The sequence below is a fragment of the Homarus americanus genome, unplaced genomic scaffold (genome assembly GCF_018991925.1).
Source record: "Homarus americanus isolate GMGI-L3 unplaced genomic scaffold, GMGI_Hamer_2.0 scaffold28, whole genome shotgun sequence".
NCBI lineage: Eukaryota > Metazoa > Arthropoda > Malacostraca > Decapoda > Nephropidae > Homarus > Homarus americanus.
Window position 1 is genome coordinate 7,055,076 of NW_024742238.1, and position 20,493 is coordinate 7,075,568.

Consider the following 20,493-nt stretch of genomic DNA (forward strand, 5'->3'; position numbering starts at 1 on the left):
AGATCAAATACTGTATAGGACACACACATTTTTCACTGTATTGGGGACATATAATAATAGAAAAAAATGAAGATTTCCTCCATGTACTGTACACCAGTTTTTGTCAGTACTTGCACTGGACAATAAGTTCATAACACACTAACAAAGAACAGACAAAAGTTGTAAATAAATAAAAAACTCCATTGGGATTTTTTTTTATCTATGAGTATATACAGTCATTAAGGTCTTCATTATCTACACAAAAGTGAGGTAAAATATGCAGATTTATTCCACAAAATTTCAATACAGTTTTCACTTTAATCAATATTTCTTTTGCAAAGTGTAAAATCCCTTTTCATTCCTCTGGTGTGATCAATGACTATACTTCTGACTAAATATAATTACTTAGTACAGCAAATACATCATATGACAATACAGTGTACAGTACCAAATAATAAACAACTAACCTTTCCACTGGGTCGCGTGAGATCATCGGCAGGCTCCAAGTTAAGATTCCCCAGGAGTCCTAGGGTGTCAGCATGGAACCAACCACTTACACTCACTATACATGCTTGGTATGACACCCAACATGTGAGAGTAACTACATCCCGTCCTAGTGAATCCTTGGTTTTCACGACCAGATGGTGGAGGTCTCTCATAACCCTGATATTTCTTCTGATATATGGAAGGGTGATAGCTGTATCACCTATAGTAACCTGACAATAAGAAGATATGTGTCTTCATTTATTATTATCATAATTAAAATAAAAAATAAATGAGGGCATTACATTAATTTTCCCAACAAAATATATTATTTAATTTTTTGTGATATAAAACAATTTGCTGATAAACCACCATTACTTCTACAAACCACTGAAAAAGAAATGATTTATCATTTCCACTTTTGTGGTTTTAAAGGGGACAAGAACTCGACCCTGAAGAAATGTCACTGTTCTAGTTGGAAACATCTATGGCACTTACCAACTAGAACTTGATAGCAATTACTGATAACAAATCAACTTTGTAAATTCACTCAAAAAAATTGAGAATTCAAAACGTTGATCAAGGCAGCTTCACTCCTCTAGTGTTCACAATCTCTGGTGGGATGGGACCAAGTGCAAGATGTTTCTACACCAGACTCGCGGAGTTGATCTCCGAACAGAAGCAGCAGCCCAGAAGTTATGTTACAGCCTGGATGAGATGTCGACTGTCTTTCTCTCTCCTTCGGTCGGCTTTGCTCTGCCTCACGGGAACGAGAGCTTCTGCCCCAACTCTGACAACTGCTGCAGATATTGACTATGAGGCTACTGTCACTGAATGCCGCATAGATCTGCGGCTCAACTAATTTAACACAGATAGGATAGCTTCTTATGTATTAGGAAATTAAATATTAAGGTAATTAAATGGTGGCGAAGGTGTGGCTATTGGGGGAGGCTGGAGGCCACGTGTAAAAAAAAAAAGTAGTAGTAGTAGTCACCCTAAGCATTGTCACCGAACGTTCTTCTCATCCCTTACGACATTAATTGCAAATATTCCGTGTGTTCACCGGCGATCACCAAGCGAGTGGTGAGTGGTTGGTGGGACGGCTAGTGCAGGTGCCAGTGTCAATAGGCCTACTTCGGCAGGGGTGGCGTCGAGACTCTCGCCCCTATGGGGCCAAGTGTTCTACGCATGCAGTCTCCTCCCGCAAGTACAGTAACGGTCACTTCATGTAGGCCGACCAAAGGGGTGGCCTACACACCCACGCGAGCTCGTATGCCCCTACTACCCGTATACAGCAGTCCAGCCTGTCACCTCTCCTCCCTTTCCTCATAAGAACTATTTTCTTCTGTATGGGACCAAAGCAGATGCGGGAGGAGGACGTAACTGTCGCCCAAAGTGCGGAACACTATGCCGGGTAACAGACATTGTTGAGTTTGTGCTAGCCAGAACCAAAATTGCACTAGCTGTGATTGTGCGAGAAACAACCGACCATGTGTGGTTTGCAGAGAGGGAAACAATTTTCGGAACCCACAAGGCAGGGAGCCAACACAGGAGGCCACAGTGGATATCGCCGGGACCCAACCATCCGAAAATATCCTAAATGATAGCAGTGAGTCTAACCAACCTGAAAATGTAGTACTAATAAATGCTGCTCCAATAGTAGCAGATGTCCACAAGGTGAATGAGAGACAGCCACCACAGTGGAATGGCATGTAGATGGAAAATGCAGACATATGGGTTAAAGAAACTTACTCATAAATTGTCAGGTGGTTGCCAGCTAACCTGTTTGAACCCCCTAAGTGTGCGGCCACCAAATAAATGATTCAGGAGATGATTCGCCTCATAACCGAGTACACTCAGGACTGCTTCCTTGCCCCTTTAGCTCTTCAAATACAGGTGCTCCCCGACTTACGACGGGATTAGGGACCCAAATCCAGGTCGTAAGTCCGATTGGTCGTAAGTCCGACATAGATAAAAAAAAATTAATTTTTTTTTAATTTCAAATTAAAAAAAAATAAAAATCTACAATGAAATACAGTACAGTAAAAGTAATAAATAATGAGGAATGGATACAGTGTGACTGAGCACTGACCTTTAATGTACTCAGCTGAATGCACACGAGGCCCCCATAATTTTCTATTTACAGGATACATGGAGACTATATTAATTGGATGAAGCAGAGTAGGAGACAGGGCTGGGTGGGTCATCAATGTCGCTTTCTTCAGACAGGTTTAGGTACTGTGAAAACTTGCTGGTTGAAGGTATTGGATCATCTTGAGGGAGTGAAGAGGCAGCACTGGTGGGGCGTAAGGAGACAGCACTGGGGGACTTCTCAAAATAGATGTCCAATTTAGACTGCACAGTTTGTTTTTTCTTTTCATTATAAATTTCTCTGTAGCAAGCAAGTGCATCTTGGATCATTCTGTCAACTTTGGCATAACGCTCATAATTTTGATCCATGCCATCAAACATTTGCATTCCTTTATTAATTGTAGCAAATGCCTCTGCCATTTGTTTCACTGAAAACTTTTTGGGGGGTGAAGATTCTTCTTCTACATTTTGTCTCTCTTCTTCCTCTGCAATTTTCTGTGCATCTAGTTCAATAAGATCCTCGTTACTGAGCTCTTCTGCTACACTTTCAACCAACTGTTCAACATCTTCATTCTCAATTTCTAACTCCACTATCTTATAACTAATATCCGAAATAACTTCATTTTCATTAACTCCTTTGAAACTGTATGTCCACTCAGGCATGCGCTTCCACAATAATCCAGTCTCATCCACATTGAATATTTGCTCAGGCAAATAATTTCCTTCCACAATCACTTCATCTAACTCCTCCTCAAAAGCTTCGGCAGCACCAACATCGGCACTAGCTGCCTCTCCACTCACCTTAACATTGTGTAGACTGTAGCGTTTTTTAAATCTATCAAACCACCCATGACTTCCTGCAAAGGTTTGATCACATTCATCACCTGCCTACTCCTTCAGGCTTTGGAACAGGCTTCTTGCTTTAGCCTGTATGGTTAGAAGGCTTAAGGGTACACACTTCTGCATCTGGTCTTCTATCCATATCACCAATAATTTTTCCATATCGTGAATAGGACCTTGTCTTTTCTTTGAAATTATAGTTCCCTTTATAGGTGTTGTTCCTTTCACTACATCACGAATACGTTCCTTGTCCTTCAGAATAGTGGATATGGTCGAGTGTGAGAAACCTAGGTCACTTAAGATTGTTGCTACAGTTTTTCCATTCTCATGCTGAGTTATTATCTTCATTTTCATCTCAAAAGTAATTGCCCGTCTCCTTTTCTTTGGAGCACCACCAGCACTCTCACTTTTACGCTTTCCAGTCATTATAAAGTCAATTAAATACGATAATAACGAAAGTTCACAGCGCGATCAGTATAGGATACGATAGCCAAACACCAACTAAGCGCTCCACTGAGTGAGTGTACCCAAGCGGCGACCCGAGCCCGCCATGCTCTCGCCCGGGACAGAAACGTTTCGGTATAGAAAATGCACGCGTCATTTGAAAATATTTTTGGTCACGACTGCAGCGGTCGTATGTCCCGACGGTCGTAAGGTCAGAGCAGGTCGTAAGTACCGATGGATGTAAGTCCAAGCAGTCGTAAGTTGGGGACTACCTGTACTGGCAATAATACCACATCTATTCTGTCAGAGGACACACACAAAGATTAAGCACAAAGAAAATGCTGCAGCAATGAAGAGAAAATTGACAATGTGGCAGAATGGGGCCCTTGATAATCTCCTATGTGAAGCAAGAACACTGCAGGAGAGACTAAAATTTATAGGAGACGGAAAGCAAAACATCGATGACGTTGCAAGAAAGTTTGGAAACAAAATGCGTGTGGGAAAAGTGTCTTTGGCGGTAAGATCTCTCACAGAGGAATCCTCCGGTGGGGTTCTGCCAATAAACAGAGAGACATTAAAACAACTGAAAGAAAAACATCCCCCTGCAAGCGAAGAAGAGGGCATCAGGTTCCAGGGTGACTATATCCCACCAAATGCTGTCCTGTTCGAGAAAATAACAGGAGGGATGGTGCGGAAAAAGGCACTGAAAACTCAGGGAGGTGTCGGCCTTTCAGGTCTGGATGCAAATTGTTGGAGAATCATCCTCAGCACTAACAAGTTTGGCCCCATAGCAAGTGATCTCTGCACTGCCATTGCCGTCCTTGCAAGAAAGCTGGCAACCTCGTGCTGCCAACACCTCCATGCTCTGACAGCCTGCTGCCTCATTCCCCTGGATAAGAATCCAGGAAGTAGGCCTATAGGGGTGGGGGAAGTGCTGAGGCGGATCATCGGAAAATGCATAATGGAGGTGGTAAAGAATGATGTCAGGGCAGCAGCAGGGAACCTGCAAGTTTGTGCTGGCCACCAGGCTGGAGGGAAAGCTGCCTTTCACGCCATGAGAAGGATATTTGAGCAGTGGGATTGTGAGGCCGTTCTCCTGGTGGACGCTTCAAACGCATTCAACATACTTAACCACAAGGCCGCAATGCACAACATCAAGATCAAGTGTCCAAGCTTTGCAATGTATGTTGAAAACTCCTATAGGAATCCATCAGACCTCTATATAGTAAACAACAGGGCTCTAAGAAGTGATACCACCATACAGTCAACCGAGGAAACAACCCAGGGGGACCCTGTTGCAATGGCAATGTACGCAATAGGCCTATCAGTGATCCAACACACAATAAAAATTGAAACAACTGCGGTCAAGCAAGTGGCGTACGCTGACGACCTTACAGGAGCAGGAAAAGTGGAGGACATCAAAAAGTGGTGGGACCTGGTAACATCACGAGGTCCACAAATAGGGTACCACCCAAATGCCAGCAAGTCCTTCCTCATTGTGAAACCAGAACATTATGAACGGGCAATGGAGGTGTTCGGTGGAAGTGAGGTCAAAATAACAAAGGATGGCCAAAAACACCCAGGCGCAATAATCGGCATGACGGACTTCAAGGCCGAGTACGTAACGGGAAAGGTGAATGAGTGGGTTTGGGAAATCCAAGCTCTGTCTGAGATTGCTAACACAGAGCCACATGCGGCTTTTGCGGCATTCACCCGTGGAGTCAAGCATCACTGGAACTACCTGATGCACACTATCCCTGATATCGGACCCCTCCTCCACACTCTGGAAGAAGCTATCAGCATCAATTTCATTCCCAAATTAGTGAAACACCTTCACTTAACCCCAGAAGAAAGATCACTCCTTGCACTACCACCGAGACTGGGAGGAATGGGATTGACCAATCCAGAGGAGATTGCTGCCACCGAACATCAAAAATCGGTTAAGCTCACGGCAGCCCTCACTGACCACATAATAGCTCAGAACACAACAGGGGAGGTGAAAACCAGTGAAGTAAACAAGATTCAAAGGTCCATTACGACAGAATGACAGCACGGCCAAAGTGATAAGTTGCAGCAACTGATGATACAAGTACCAGAGAATTTATAAAAAAGGTAGCTATAGCGCAGGAGGTGGGCGCCTCGAACTGGTTAACTACGTTACCGATAAGGGCAAATGGTTTCAGTCTCAATAAACAAGAATTTACAGAAGCCAATGCTCTAAGGTACGGTAGGCCAGTAGAAGGTTTGCCCTCCCAATGCGTGTATGGCTCTTCCTATAACGTCGATCATGCCATGGTGTGCAAGAAAGGGGGCTTCATATGCATGAGGCATAATGAAGTAAGGGATCTCACAGCAAATATGTTGAAAGAAATCTGCCATGATGTCAGGGTAGAACCGACCCTCCTTTCATTGGACGGTGAGAATTTCCAACATAGGACTTCAAACACATCCAACGAAGCCTGTGTTGATGTCAGTGCTCGAGGATTGTGGACGCGGGGACAGCAAGCCTTCTTCGACATCAGGATTTTTTATCCCATGGCCGCATGTCACCGTAACTTATCTCTCGATGCTGAACACAGGAGGAACGAGAACGACAAGATAAGGGCATACGGGGAGAGAATTCAGAACGTTGATCAAGGCAGCTTCACTCCTCTGGTGTTCACAACCTCTGGTGGGATGGGACCAAGTGCAAGATGCTTCTACGCCAGACTCGCGGAGGTGATATCCGAACAGAAGCAGCAGCCCAGAAGTTATGTTACAGCCTGGATGAAATGTCAACTGTCCTTCTCTCCTAAGGTCGGCTTTGCTCTGCCTCAGGGGAACGAGAGCATCGGCCCCAAAGCCGACAACAGTTTCAGATATTGAGTATGAGGCAACAGTCACTGAATACTGCATAGATCTGCGGCTCAACTAACTCAACACAGCTAGGATAGCTACTTATGTATTAGTTTATTTAATTTTAAGGTAATAAAATGGCAGCGAAGGTGTGGCTATTAGGGGAGGATGGAGGCCATGTTTGGGAGAGAGAAAAAAAAAAGTAGTACAGTACCTGTAGTAGTAGTGTATGTATGTGTGTGTGTGTGTGGAAGTACAATGCAGTATTGATAACTCAGCATGTATGGGGCTCTGCATTGCCGAATTATCCCAAATTCCGACTTATTGAGGCCCCCCAGGGTGGATTCAGGAATAACAAAAGGGATGTCCAAGAAGTTTTGGGTGGGGGAATGTGGCAAGCAAAGCGAGCCCACCCAGCTGGAGGGTTTTGGGGGGCGCGCTGTAAGCCCCCAGAAAATCTTTTGAAATCATTTTGAAGCCATGTGCACTTCATATTAGGAGATATTCTGAGGTCAACAGTAATTACTTTTTACCATACAAAAATGCCTGAATACAATACTGCATTAAAGAAAATGTATTGGAATATTCTGATGAAAAGGTGTCCCTGCCCTTACAAGAATACAACAATAAAAAATTATTGGCCCATATACAGTATGTAAACAAGCAATTACTAATTTTGAAAAAGTAACACTTACCAGCATGCAGGCGAAGAATGAAGCATTGTAGTAGGTGAAAGACATGGTAGGTGACACAGAAGCATGATAGGTAATGCAGGGGAATGGTAGGTGATGCAGGGGAATGGTAGGTGATGCAGGGGAATGGTAGGTGATGCAGGGGAATGGTAGGTGATGCAGGGGAATGGTAGGTGATGCAGGGGAATGGTAGGTGATGCAGGGAATGGTAGGTGATGCAGGGGTAATGCAGGAATGGTAGGTGATGCAGGAATGGTAGGTAATGCAGGGGAATGGTAGGTGATGCAGGGAATGGTAGGTGATGCAGGGGAATGGTAGGTGATGGTGCAGGAATGGTAGGTGATGCAGGGGAATGGTAGGTGATGCAGGGAATGGTAGGTGATGCAGGAATGGTAGGTGATGCAGGGAATGGTAGGTGATGCAGGGGAATGGTAGGTGATGCAGAATGGTAGGTGATGCAGGGGAATGGTAGGTAATGCAGGAATGGTAGGTAATGCAGGGAATGGTAGGTGATGCAGGGAATGGTAGGTAATGCAGGGGAATGGTAGGTGATGCAGGGAATGGTAGGTGATGCAGGGAATGGTAGGGTAATGCAGGGGAATGGTAGGTGATGCAGGAATGGTAGGTGATGCAGGGAATGGTAGTGATGCAGGGGAATGGTAGGTGATGCAGGGGAATGGGGGAATGGTAGGTAATGCAGGGGAATGGTAGGTGATGCAGGGGAATGGTAGGTAATGCAGGGGAATGGTAGGTGATGCAGGGGAATGGTAGGTGATGCAGGGGAATGGTAGGTGATGCAGGGGAATGGTAGGTGATGCAGAGGAATGGTAGGTGATGCAGGGGAATGGCAGGTGATGCAGATGATGGAGGGGAAAGGCTCCATAAACAGTGCAGCACTTATGTATACAGTACAGCTGTAATTTGGTCACTTATACAAAATAGAGAATAAATTTAAACAAAAGTAATTATTTTGTTTGTGTATAATTCAAGTCTGAGTGTGTAAATACACACCTAACTTGTATCACTAAGGATATTATAGTCCACCCAAGTGAAACCGTTTTCTTCATTACAGAGCAAAAGTAAAAATTAAAATATGCTAAGCTGGCTTAGAAATAAAGAAAATATAATATAAAACCATAAATTAAGAACAATGAAGAGTAGGTAGGTAGGTGAAGGCAATGAGCTGTACTGCGCGGCTGACTCGCCCACCTCCCTCTGTTCCATGTGACATCATGGTGCACAGTGCCGGATTTAGACCTGTGGAGGCCCATGGGCAGCCTCTTTGTGGAGGCCCCCCTCATTATAACTACCCAAGAGGGTGGGGTGGCGAGTGAAGCGAGCTTAAACATTTGGGAGTTCCGGGGGGCGCTGTAAGCCCCCTGGGAAAATTTTGAAATTTGAACGCTTCTTTGGAGAATTTTGAAGCTATATGCAGTTATATTGAGGAAATTAGAACATTAAGAAATTTTTAATTAACTGTATATTTATTGATAGTGTACAAATTCCCAACACACACACACACACACACAAAAGTGAGACATGACTGGAGTCATTCATTTGGTTTCAAGTCGACCAGCCCTGATATAGCTACCACCGCACATGTCAAAAATTTTCAAGAGACTTCACAGAAAAGAATATATTATTAGTTATTACAGAGAGATGATTCTTTGCATTGTTAATCAGATAAACCTCTACTGAAATAATAGTTCTGTCCAAGTAGCTAGCCTAATTTCTATCACGCTTCTTGCTGAACATAGTTTTACGTGATGGAATAGATAAACATGAATTTTAAATAATGAAAATAAAAATAATCCAAATGAATAAATAAATAAATAAAATGTTATAATATGTGGAGGCCCCCAGATTGTGGAGGCCCCTGGGCAGCTGCCCACTTTGCCCACTACTGAATCCGGCCCTGATGGCGCATGAAACACACACATCTCAGTCAGTTGGTTGACTGCCTGGCTAAACTGTGACATCACTTAGATGATAGTTTGAGTGTGGAAGGAGCTATTTTTTTTACATAAAATATGTGCTATTGTATTCTATGATATGCTATGTATCAATTTTATTGTTTATCACAGCAATTTTTTTTTAAAAAGCTGTTATAGTGCAACTGGTGTTAGACATGCGAATAAATGATTTCATTTGCTTTCAGATTGTTGGACTAAATTACAATTTTTACCAAAGGGGACAAAGTTGGGATACTGTACCTGGAAAATTTAGATAGTTGAAATTAAGATAAGGTGAACTGCAATGTAAATTAAATAAAGTCTACGACACTGGATTTACCGTAATAGTGGAGACGCTATGCATACAGTGGCTGGCCTGACATGAATGGGGGAGGTTGTTGGGTGTTAATGGGTTAGTAGGGAAGAAACCAAATATTACTAGAGTGCTGATAATTAATTCTGGTGCCCTAGATACTCTGTGTTGCAATGTATAGTACTTTATACCCCAAATATTGGGGTGTTACAGCACCCTCCCTTCCCACATCCATGTACTGGGTCTAGTGAGCCAGCGCGTACTCGACCACAACAACAACAATCACCAGACTGACCAAGTGTGGAACACAGCATGGTGAGTGTTACCCATGCATCCAAATATGGTGAGATTTTCCAAGATAATTTTATATAACTCAGCTATTTATTTTAAAATAAATTTCGAGACCCTATGAGGTACGTGCCAAAGTATATGAAATTTTGAAATTCCGAGATATCGAATGCTGAGGTATCAAGGGTTTACTGTATTGAGGAATAAGTATTTTGACATTTCATGACCCCCCCCCCCCATACACACTCTTCCTCTTCATTTCATCACCACCCACCTCCGGTCTCCTAGTACAGGTACTCCTTGACTTACGATCTACTCGACTTATGACCACCTGGACATACGACCGCCACAGTCGTATAATTTATTTTTCAAATTACGTATTTTCGAGTCCCGACGTTAGTGATCGAGTTGTGTACTGACAAAATTTTCGTTTGTATTTCCCTTTAAAATGGCTGGCAAGCGTAAAAGTGAGAGTTCTCGTGGTGCTGAGAAGAAAAAGAGACACCCATTTTAGATTTTCTATGTTTTATTTTTGCCTTTTCGACTTGCTACCAATTCGACTTACGACCTGGGCGTCGGTCCCTAACACAGTCTTAAGTCGAGGACTGACTGTACAGTAAACTTTATACTCGCTTAATTTCAGCTACAATGAGGGCAGATGACGCATCAAAATCTGATGTCAGGCTTTAGTTAATGAGCTACTGTTAATCAGAGTTAAAACAGTCATCCATAGTTAATGTTCATAATTCTGTGCCTGTAAAAGTTACACCATTATTAAAATGAGTGTCATTAATTCAAATTTTCAATATAAAAGGCAGATATGTACAGCCTTAAAATAAATATTAAGGAAGTATTTACCTGCAAATTTGACTGCACTTTCAGCACTATATCTCCAAAGAGTAGTGTGTAGTCCCTCCCTGTATTTGTTTCATCCCAATCCGAGATGAGAGTAAAGGTGCCGCCCTCAGCATCAGTCACCAAGACATGTGCACACGAAGAGGATAGGCTGTATGTCTGACCATCCAGGCTCACAAAGTTTGTGCTCCCAATGATGGCACCTTGTGCTGAAGTTGATGTGATAATATTCTGCTATACAAATAGTTCAATAAAAAAAATTCTGCTGCGATATAAACAATACTGTACTCTATAATTCGAAAAAAATTTCCCTACTTAAATCTTACAAAACAGAGAAGAATGTGAACTAAAACAAAAGGGACAACGTATGCTATTTACAATATTCATGATTATTTTTGTAACATTATAAACATTATACCTGTACAGGAAAGTATACCCTGTATTGGTATGTTGCAATACAAAGCTGATCAAGGTACTATACCTGTAAAAGGAGGTGTAAGGTAATGGATCAGTTGAGTCGGGTGAGAGAGGAGGTGACACCACCAGAGAAAGGCAGAGTAAAGGGACACCTGATGCTGGGATGTTGGTGATGAACTTGTCACATAATACCAAACATCAAACAATGTGTGACCACACCTTGGTAATGGAACCTACAGGAAAATATCAAGTGGGAGTTAATACACCATATAATTAAGTGGAGCAATGAGAACTGGAAGAGAAGTAAAGGAAAGTAAATACAAGGTATGCAATATCTTTGACATGGATTACAGTACTATAGTTCTTTACATCTGTGCCAACTATAAATACACAATACGTACCCAAATATTCCAGGCTCCAGTAGATGTCTCTTTGTCATAATAATTTTCATCTTCAGAATACAGAAGAGACAGTACCTGAAAAGCAAAGTCTTTTGTGATCTATCTATTGTTTAGAGAAGATACACCAACAATGAGATTTATAAACAAATTTATGTATAGAAAGATAAACAAATGTTGAATTGAATTGAATTGAATTGAAACAGTTTATCTAGCCAGAAAAACACAGATACAGAGTGGATAATAATAACAATATTAACATGGCTAAGCCAGTTGAGAACCTGAGCTCTCTTTTAGGCATGTGATATATACAGTTGAGTCTGGATTTACGCGGTTTTTGTTTACGCGTTTGGTCATTTACGCGGTGCCTTGCCAGAATGAAATGCTTTAATTACACGGTAAATTTGGTCATTTGCGCGAGTGAAGTATAATTTGTTTATTTACTGAAGATATTTGTTTTAGCTCATAAAATTCATACAAATTACCCGGCCAGAATATAATTTACATTGCTGGAATTCTTATAAGATTGTGATTATTTTAAATATAAACATCCTAAAATTTGCATTAGACATACAAATTTTAGATCTAATGTAAGAATTTGGATTAGAGAGAGCCAAAATTTTATCTTTTGTGCAAAATATATAACGTTTATATTCAAAATATTCCTTGTCTTGCAAGGAATCCAGCAATGTCAATTATATTATCCTAACTTTAGTCTGAGGTATTATTTATAACTAAAAATGTAAGCCTACTGTTTTCACCCAAACATTTCTCTGGTAGGGAGGGAAGGTGGGGGGTAGGGAGGGAGGGAGGGACCCAGCGAGCGTGGGAAGAGGGGGGGAGCGGAGGTGCGGTATTTTGATTGAGAGATAGTGTCTGGGTGAAGTATAATTTGTTTATTTACTGAAGATATTTGTTTTAGCTCATAAAATTCATAGAAATTACCCAGCCAGAATATAATTTACAATGCTGGAATTCTTATAAGATTGTGATTATCTTAAATATAAACATCATGGAATTTGCATTAGACATACAAATTTTAGATCTAATGTAAGAATTTTGATTAGAAAGAGCCAAATTTTTATCTTTTGTGCAAAATATATGACGTTTATATTCAAAATATTCCTGGTCTTGCAAGGAATCCAGCAATGTCAATTATATTATCCTAACTTTAGTCTGAGGTATTATTTATTACTAAAAATATAAGCATTCTGTTTTCACCCAAACATTTCTCAGAGAGGGAGGAGCCAGCAAGCGTGGGAAGAGGTGGGGAGTTGAGTCCATTATTTGAATGGACATTAACTGGTGACTGTATTTCTCTTAAATATTAATTGTGTGTGCATACCATCATAAAATTAAGATGTTATTTTTACTACCACGTAGGTATTGTGTCGGTACTGTGTCGGAAAAAGTGGAGTTTGGGGGTCAGCCCAGTCTCTATTTCAATTAATCCCATATGTTCTGATATTTCATTTACGTGTTTCTCGTTTTACGAGGTACTCCGCGGGTTCAATTGACAGCGTAAATGAAGACCCAACTGTACTATACATTTATCTCAAGGAAGTATTATGTTAACATTTAGTAACATCTGGAATAGTAGCATGGTGATAATAAGAACATCTCATAGTGTGACCACGGTTATCACTTCAGTATTTATTTATTTTATTTATTTATTATTTTTATTTTGTTTTTTATTTATATTATAAGTACTGGAGGTATATACATAAATTACAGTGGAATTGAAAAACATAAGTATAATAGGGGAGCTGTACAACATGGGTTGTATCGTATTAAGGTTGAACAAGAGGACATAGCTGTCAGGATTATGTCTAGTTGGCAATGTTTATTGCAATGGTAATTTCTTATCTATTTACATGATAATTTCCGATAAAACGGTTTTGATGGTACAATAAAAACAGGTACTGTAAATATAGTAGGTGTTACAAGAAATATTAATACTTAGACAATAGATATTTTTTAAGAGATGGTTTAAAGGAAGGAAGCGTAGTCTTTGCTCGGATGGGTGGGAGTAAGTTGTTCCACACCTTCACACAGTGATATTTCATGGAGGTCTGGGACTGAGAGGAGCGCATGGGGGGTGGTCTTATTAGCTCTGCGTGTCTTAAGTTTTATCTCTGATTATTCTGGAACTGGAAATAATTATTGTCAAGCAAGTGACTGATAGATTTGTAAACAAAGAGGGCACAGCTTTAGGTATTAATACTTTCGAATTTTAAAATTTTCAATTTAGCAAAATGTAACAAAATGTAGAAATAATCTTGAGTTTACTCTCAAGTCAACTCCATACTTTATTATTAAAGTTGGGTTGGTTGGGTTGCCATACGGCAATTTTTCCCTTGCAAAAATTACTGTCTCTAGAACGAATGGCATCTGAGCGCCAGCTGGGGTGATGCGTAGATCAAACTTACAGAATTTCTTTTGTAGCCATCTAGCCAACCCAACATGAAGGATGTCGGTAATTGTGCTGTAATACTGTATTTTTTTCACAATATGTATGTAGGATGCTGTGAGCATGTAACTGAGAAAAATAAATGAAGAAAGTTACATGTATCAACCCAAAAAACGAGTTGAAAAAGCCATTTTTTCTAAAAACCAGCTTTTGTGATATACGATAGTCCAAAATGCGACGTCTAGCTTTATACCTAGGTATGTAAATGCCAAGATGAGGATATCATTCCTCAAAAGGAGAGATCCGTCAAGGGAAGTGGAGCAACTACCTTTGAGACAAACACATAAACATAAGAGAATTAGCAGTAGTCCTTTTTTTTTTGTTGGCAAACCCAAATTTACAAAATATGACGATCCTGTTTGCCATGGACAACAGAGCGGCAGACAAGCGCAGTGAGGTGAGTAACAGGGCAGACCCCAAGAGTCTCACAGGAGAGCACCCACCCAAACCCAAGAGAGTTAACACAAAGAGGCAAGTGACTCACCTTGTGAAGGTAGTGACCAGTGGATACTACAATGTCTTTCATGAAGGCAAATACTGTTGAATTGTAGAACCATCTGACTCGAGTCACGATCCACTGGGTCACGTTTCCTAAGACAGGAATTGTTGAAGCTGCACAGGAGAGGTTTTGGTGTTTAGAACAAAACACAGATGAGAATATAATCAATTAGCTCTATTAATCAATAATTTCTTTGTTACTATAATGCATGAGATCAGAAAAATTATTTCATAAGAAGTTTATGACAGAAACAATAAATATTTCAACATATTTTGGGATTAGATGTGTGTGTATACATGTGTGTGTTTGTGTGTGTGTGTGTGTATAACTTTTATTTGGGTTCTAGGTTATTCTTGCATATACAGTACAGTGCAGTGCAGTACATATTTTCCTAACAAAAATCTCGTGTTGTGTTCCCATTTCAATGTTAGAAAGATCATATCAGCAGGCACTTGCAAGATTTTGTTCCCACCAAAAGCTTCTCATAGCTATTGAGAAAAGGAGTACAGTACAGTACAGTACACACCAGTGGTAGAAGAGTCTCTATAGCAGAAAGATGGATGGCAGGATGAGGAAGAAATACAATATTTAAGAATAGAACATACAGTAGAGTCTGGATTTACGCGGTTTTTGTTTACGCGTTTGGTCATTTACGCGGTGCCTTGCCAGAATAAAATGTTTTAATTACGTGGTAAATTTCATCATTTACGAGGGAAGCGGCGCTGGTAGGGTGCGCACAAGGTCGCCCAGTCATCAAAACATAACCGAGTTCTTCACCCGCCACCCACCACAGCCGGCCCAAGTCAGTGATAGTGATAGTGTGGATATGGACTTTGAGGGGTTTGACAGCTAGCGGCGGAGGGAGGTAAGGATGCGTGGCCCAATCACAGTCCGATACGTCATATGACGTCAGCGATAACGTAAGAGAGGCCTAATTCGCACCACTCACCGCGCCACTTCCCGTGTATGGTCAAGACTGGACCGCATGGGTAAAAAATGGCATGGCGTTCTGGACCTCTCCAGCTGCTTGGCGTGTAAATGACCAAATTTACCGCGTAATTAAAGCATTTTCATTCTGGCAAGGCACCGCGTAAATGACCAAACGCGTAGACAAAAGCCGCGTAAATGCAGACTACAGTAATACCCCGCTTTACGCGGTTTCACTTTCCGCGATTTCGCATTTACGCGGTACCTCGTCAGAACCGGACTTTCACTTTACGCGGTGCATCTACTCATATACGCGGGAAGCGGCGCGGGCAGGATGCGCACAAGGTCGCCCAGTCATCAAAACATTTCCGAGTTCTTCACCCGCCACCCACCACAGCCGGCCCAAGTCAGTGATAGTGAGAGTGATAGTGAGAGTGATAGTGAGGATATGGACTTATATGGACTTTGAGGGGTTTGACAAAGAGGCCCTGCAAGCCTATGTGGTGGATAGTGATACAATTGATACAAGTGATACAGGTGAGGGCCAATAATCTGCCCTCTGCCACCTTTTCTACTAATGTAAGTGTTAAAAAAACTAATATTATTGATATTTCTCTTAATTATTAATTGTGTGTGCATACCATCATAAAATTAAGATGTAATTTTTACTACAATGTAGGTATTGTGTCTGAAAAAGTGGAGTTTGGGGGTTGGGCCAGTCTCTATTGGAATTAATTCCATATGTTCTGTTGTTCACTTTACGCGGTTTTCACTTTCCGCGGTACCCCATGGGTTCAATTGACCGCGTAAATCGGGGTACTACTGTATGTGTTTAAAACTGTTTATTTTCATTCATATATGTGTGTGTATTACGTCTTTTGGCCAAAAAAATTTCCTTGGAAATGCATCTCAAATTATGTAATGGGAGTCAATGGCAAAAATGAGTCTCGCATTACAGAAAATTTTTCAGGAATGAAATCCTTCTGTAACCCAGGATGTCTATACAGTACAGTGGTCCCTCGGTTAACGAACGGTTCGGTTAACGAAATTTCGGTTTACGAATTACCTTCCATAAGAATCTTCAATTCGGTTAACGAACAAAAATTCGATTAACGAAATCCTTACAAACATCACGTTTTGTTGTGAGCATCAGCTGATCAGCTGATGGGCTAGTCTACCATTTCAGTACTCTGTTCTATGTTTACATTCGTTTCCATTGGAGTAAATATAAATAAAGTTGCATTCTTTAATATTTTTTGCATTTTGTATATAAAAATTATTAGTCATTTTAACATTTAACATATTGATAATATATGCAGTAAAGGGAACTAGTTTTTTGTGCGCCTATCAGCAGCTTGACTCAGCCATGAGGCGCCAGTTGGGCTTTGAAAACAGTGGAGTGAACATCTGTTTTGTTGGTGTCTTGAATATTTTAGCATTTTTCATTGAAAGTATTGGTCTTTCTGAAATTTAGTTAACATATTGATAATATATAGCACAGTGCAGTGTTGATTTAAAGAAAATAATCTTGAATTACACCTAGTGAACTTAAAATTTAATTGGTGAAATGACGGCATCAAGCATGGGGTGATTTCTCCTCCATCCCCACTTCCTTCTCCTCCACCCCCACTTCTAATTCCCATCATCATCATGAACCAGGAATCTTCTACATACACACCTCAAAGTAAGTGTACTTTACTGCATTTTTTCTTTACTTTGTATGTACTTTTTGGTGAGCTGGAACCAATTATCCAATATCCCATTGAAACAATGGATTCGGTTAACGAAATTTTCGGTTAACGAACGACCTTCTGGAGCGAATTGTGTTCGTTAACCGAGGGACCACTGTACTTTCATAACTATAGGGCATTCAAATATTGAGAGAGGCCTTTAAATGTATATTCTTTCTAATATAATTTACCATGAATTCAAACAAAAAACAGCTACAGTAATTATTGAACCTATATTAATATAGAGAGGATTGTATTAAGCCCTGAACAGGTTAAAGCAGCAATATCTGCAACATGACTTACCATAATCCAACAGCAACTCTGGGAAGCTGATAATAAAGCTAGTAGTGGATGTGAAAATGTCACTTAAGCTTTGACCAAGGTGGATCAGCCAAGTTCCTGAGTTCATGAGAACTGCCTCAAACCACACTTCAGCACCAACAGCCAGATTGGTGAAGATTTGGCCAAAGTTGTGACTCAGATAGGCTGCAGTTGCTTCTATCAGAACACTGGGGAGATATTATTAATCTGTAGTAGAAGATATATACTGTAATATATTCCTTGTCACTGCTAACTAATAAAAAAATGAAAAAAGTACTTTCAGTTACTAACAATACCTGCACAAGACACTTAGTGAACCTCTGTACAATTATTTTTGTTTGTAGTTTTGTAAATTCAACTAATAATTGATATCTTCAAAAGCTTTCTAAATTTTACTAATCTACAAATGGAAAAGATATGAAAGAATTTTACTAAAAAACATAAGATGCAACAACAGTACAGTATTCCTATATACCAGCAGTTTTAATATCATCCATATAAAATTCTCTGTCTTCTGAAACCCAATATCTGGTATTCATTTTCATGAGTCTCTAAAACTCTTAACATTACAATAATTCCCTCTTCACTTCCAACTTCATATCTTTTCACAGACAACATTCAATTAAGTTTCAGTCTTTCTGTTCAAAGATGATAAATACATTTCATTCAGAGAGAAAGAAAGGGATACTTATTCTCATATTTCTGAGAAACTTAAAAAATACAGTAATTTCCTTGTCAAACCTACACATATTAACAGTGGGTCCCATAGACATGACTGCCCATTAGAGACAGTGTGGGTAATGTACACTGTACAGTAGTTTCTTGATATAACAAACTAATTCGAGCCACCCCTGTTCGTTAAATTCAAATTTCCACTAAATCGAGCTCTTGGTCAACTATGTATACACTGGAGCACCTTAGCTTTCGTCTTTATTCAAGATATCTTCAGAGGCAACTTAATTTACACAGATGGAGTGTCAGGTCGCCCTTTCTTAGGTGGGGGATTAGTGGGTCTGATGACCTGAAGATATCTTGAATAAAGACAAAAGATAAATTATTGAGGAGACCTGACCTGACCTGATGCAATGTCAAGTGGAGGTAGGGTGGGGGATTAGTGGGCCTCAGGGGCAGATCCAGGATTATAAAAAAAGAGGGGTCCAAGAAGTTGTGGGAAGGGGAAATGGCAAGTTCAGCAAGCCCACCCAGCTGGGGGGTTTTGAAATGTGACCAATATCATAGGCATTTTGAAGCCATTTTGAAGCCATGAGCACTTGATATTAGGAGATATTCTGAAGTCAATAGTATATACTTTTTGCAATACAAAAATGCCTAAGTACAATACTGCATTCAAGAAAAAAGTATTGGAGTTTTCTGGTGAAAAGGGGAAGGACCTGAAGAGGTCTAGAATAAATACAAAGGCTAAAGTGTTTTTAGGGAGATTATGATAAGTATAAGTATACATGAGCAAAGTTGTATCCCTTCAACATTACGTTACATAACATTTTAAAATATGGAGTGAAAAAGCAGAGAGAGAGAGAGAGAGAGAGAGGAGAGAGAGAGAGAGAGAGAGAGAGAGAGAGAGAGAGAGAGAGAGAGAGAGAGAGAGAGAGAGAGAGAGAGAGAGAGAGAGAGAGAGAGAGAGAGAGAGAGAGAGAGAGAGAGAGAGAGAGAGAGAGAGAGAGAGAGAGAGAGAGAGAGAGAGAGAGAGAGAGAGAGAGAGAGAGAGAGAGAGAGAGAGAGAGAGAGAGAGAGAGAGAGAGAGAGAGAGAGAGAGAGAGAGAGAGAGAGAGAGAGAGAGAGAGAGAGAGAGAGAGAGAGAGAGAGAGAGAGAGAGAGAGAGAGAGAGAGAGAGAGAGAGAGAGAGAGAGAGAGAGAGAGAGAGAGAGAGAGAGAGAGAGAGAGAGAGAGAGAGAGAGAGAGAGAGAGAGAGAGAGAGAGAGAGAGAGAGAGAGAGAGAGAGAGAGAGAGAGAGAGAGAGAGAGAGAGAGAGAGAGAGAGAGAGAGAGAGAGAGAGAGAGAGAGAGAGAGAGAGAGAGAGAGAGAGAGAGAGAGAGAGAGAGAGAGAGAGAGAGAGAGAGAGAGAGAGAGAGAGAGAGAGAGAGAGAGAGAGAGAGAGAGAGAGAGAGAGAGAGAGAGAGAGAGAGAGAGAGAGAGAGAGAGAGAGAGAGAGAGAGAGAGAGAGAGAGAGAGAGAGAGAGAGAGAGAGAGAGAGAGAGAGAGAGAGAGAGAGAGAGAGAGAGAGAGAGAGAGAGAGAGAGAGAGAGAGAGAGAGAGAGAGAGAGAGAGAGAGAGAGAGAGAGAGAGAGAGAGAGAGAGAGAGAGAGAGAGAGAGAGAGAGAGAGAGAGAGAGAGAGAGAGAGAGAGAGAGAGAGAGAGAGAGAGAGAGAGAGAGAGAGAGAGAGAGAGAGAGAGAGAGAGAGAGAGAGAGAGAGAGAGAGAGAGAGAGAGAGAGAGAGAGAGAGAGAGAGAGAGAGAGAGAGAGAGAGAGAGAGAGAGAGAGAGAGAGAGAGAGAGAGAGAGAGAGAGAGAGAGAGAGAGAGAGAGAGAGAGAGAGAGAGAGAGAGAGAGAGAGAGAGTGTGTGTGTGTGTGTGTGTGTGTGTGTGTGTGTGTGTGTGTGTGTAATAATAATAATAATAATAATAATAATAATATAATAATAATAATAATAATAATAATAATAATAATATTAATAATAATAAAAATAATAAACGGTTCATTGAAAAAGTTTGCATTGTGGTTGCACTTACTAAGCTTCGTGACATCACTTGTGTATAATATTTCTTCATATGCCCTGGTTTATTCACTGATTAGTTGTCTAAGTGCAAAAGTAGCTAAATCGAGCCATCATGTGTCAATTAATTTTAAAATAGAAATTATAAAGTAAAATATGAGGATGCGGCTAAACATGGTGCAACCTTTGTCCCCAGACCCAGAGCAGATTTTCCGGTAATTGCTTTA

At 40.7% G+C, this 20,493-nt stretch overlaps 1 protein-coding gene across 3 annotated transcripts in view; it reads right to left on the reverse strand.

Annotated features, from left to right (window-relative positions):
* LOC121876526 overlaps nt 1–20,493 on the reverse strand; it is a 157,333-nt gene that overhangs the window by 17,484 nt on the left and 119,356 nt on the right. For 2 of the 3 annotated variants that reach the window (XM_042381707.1, XM_042381706.1), the window contains 6 exons: nt 17,517–17,722; nt 14,542–14,669; nt 11,591–11,665; nt 11,254–11,422; nt 10,776–10,981; nt 447–695 (listed from right to left, as the gene is read on the reverse strand). In XM_042381707.1, coding sequence (XP_042237641.1) covers nt 447–695; nt 10,776–10,981; nt 11,254–11,422; nt 11,591–11,665; nt 14,542–14,669; nt 17,517–17,722 — 1,033 coding nt within the window. Of the gene's footprint in view, nt 1–446; nt 696–10,775; nt 10,982–11,253; nt 11,423–11,590; nt 11,666–14,541; nt 14,670–17,516; nt 17,723–20,493 lie in introns of those variants that run through there. The other variant, XM_042381708.1, reaches the window with a different exon arrangement.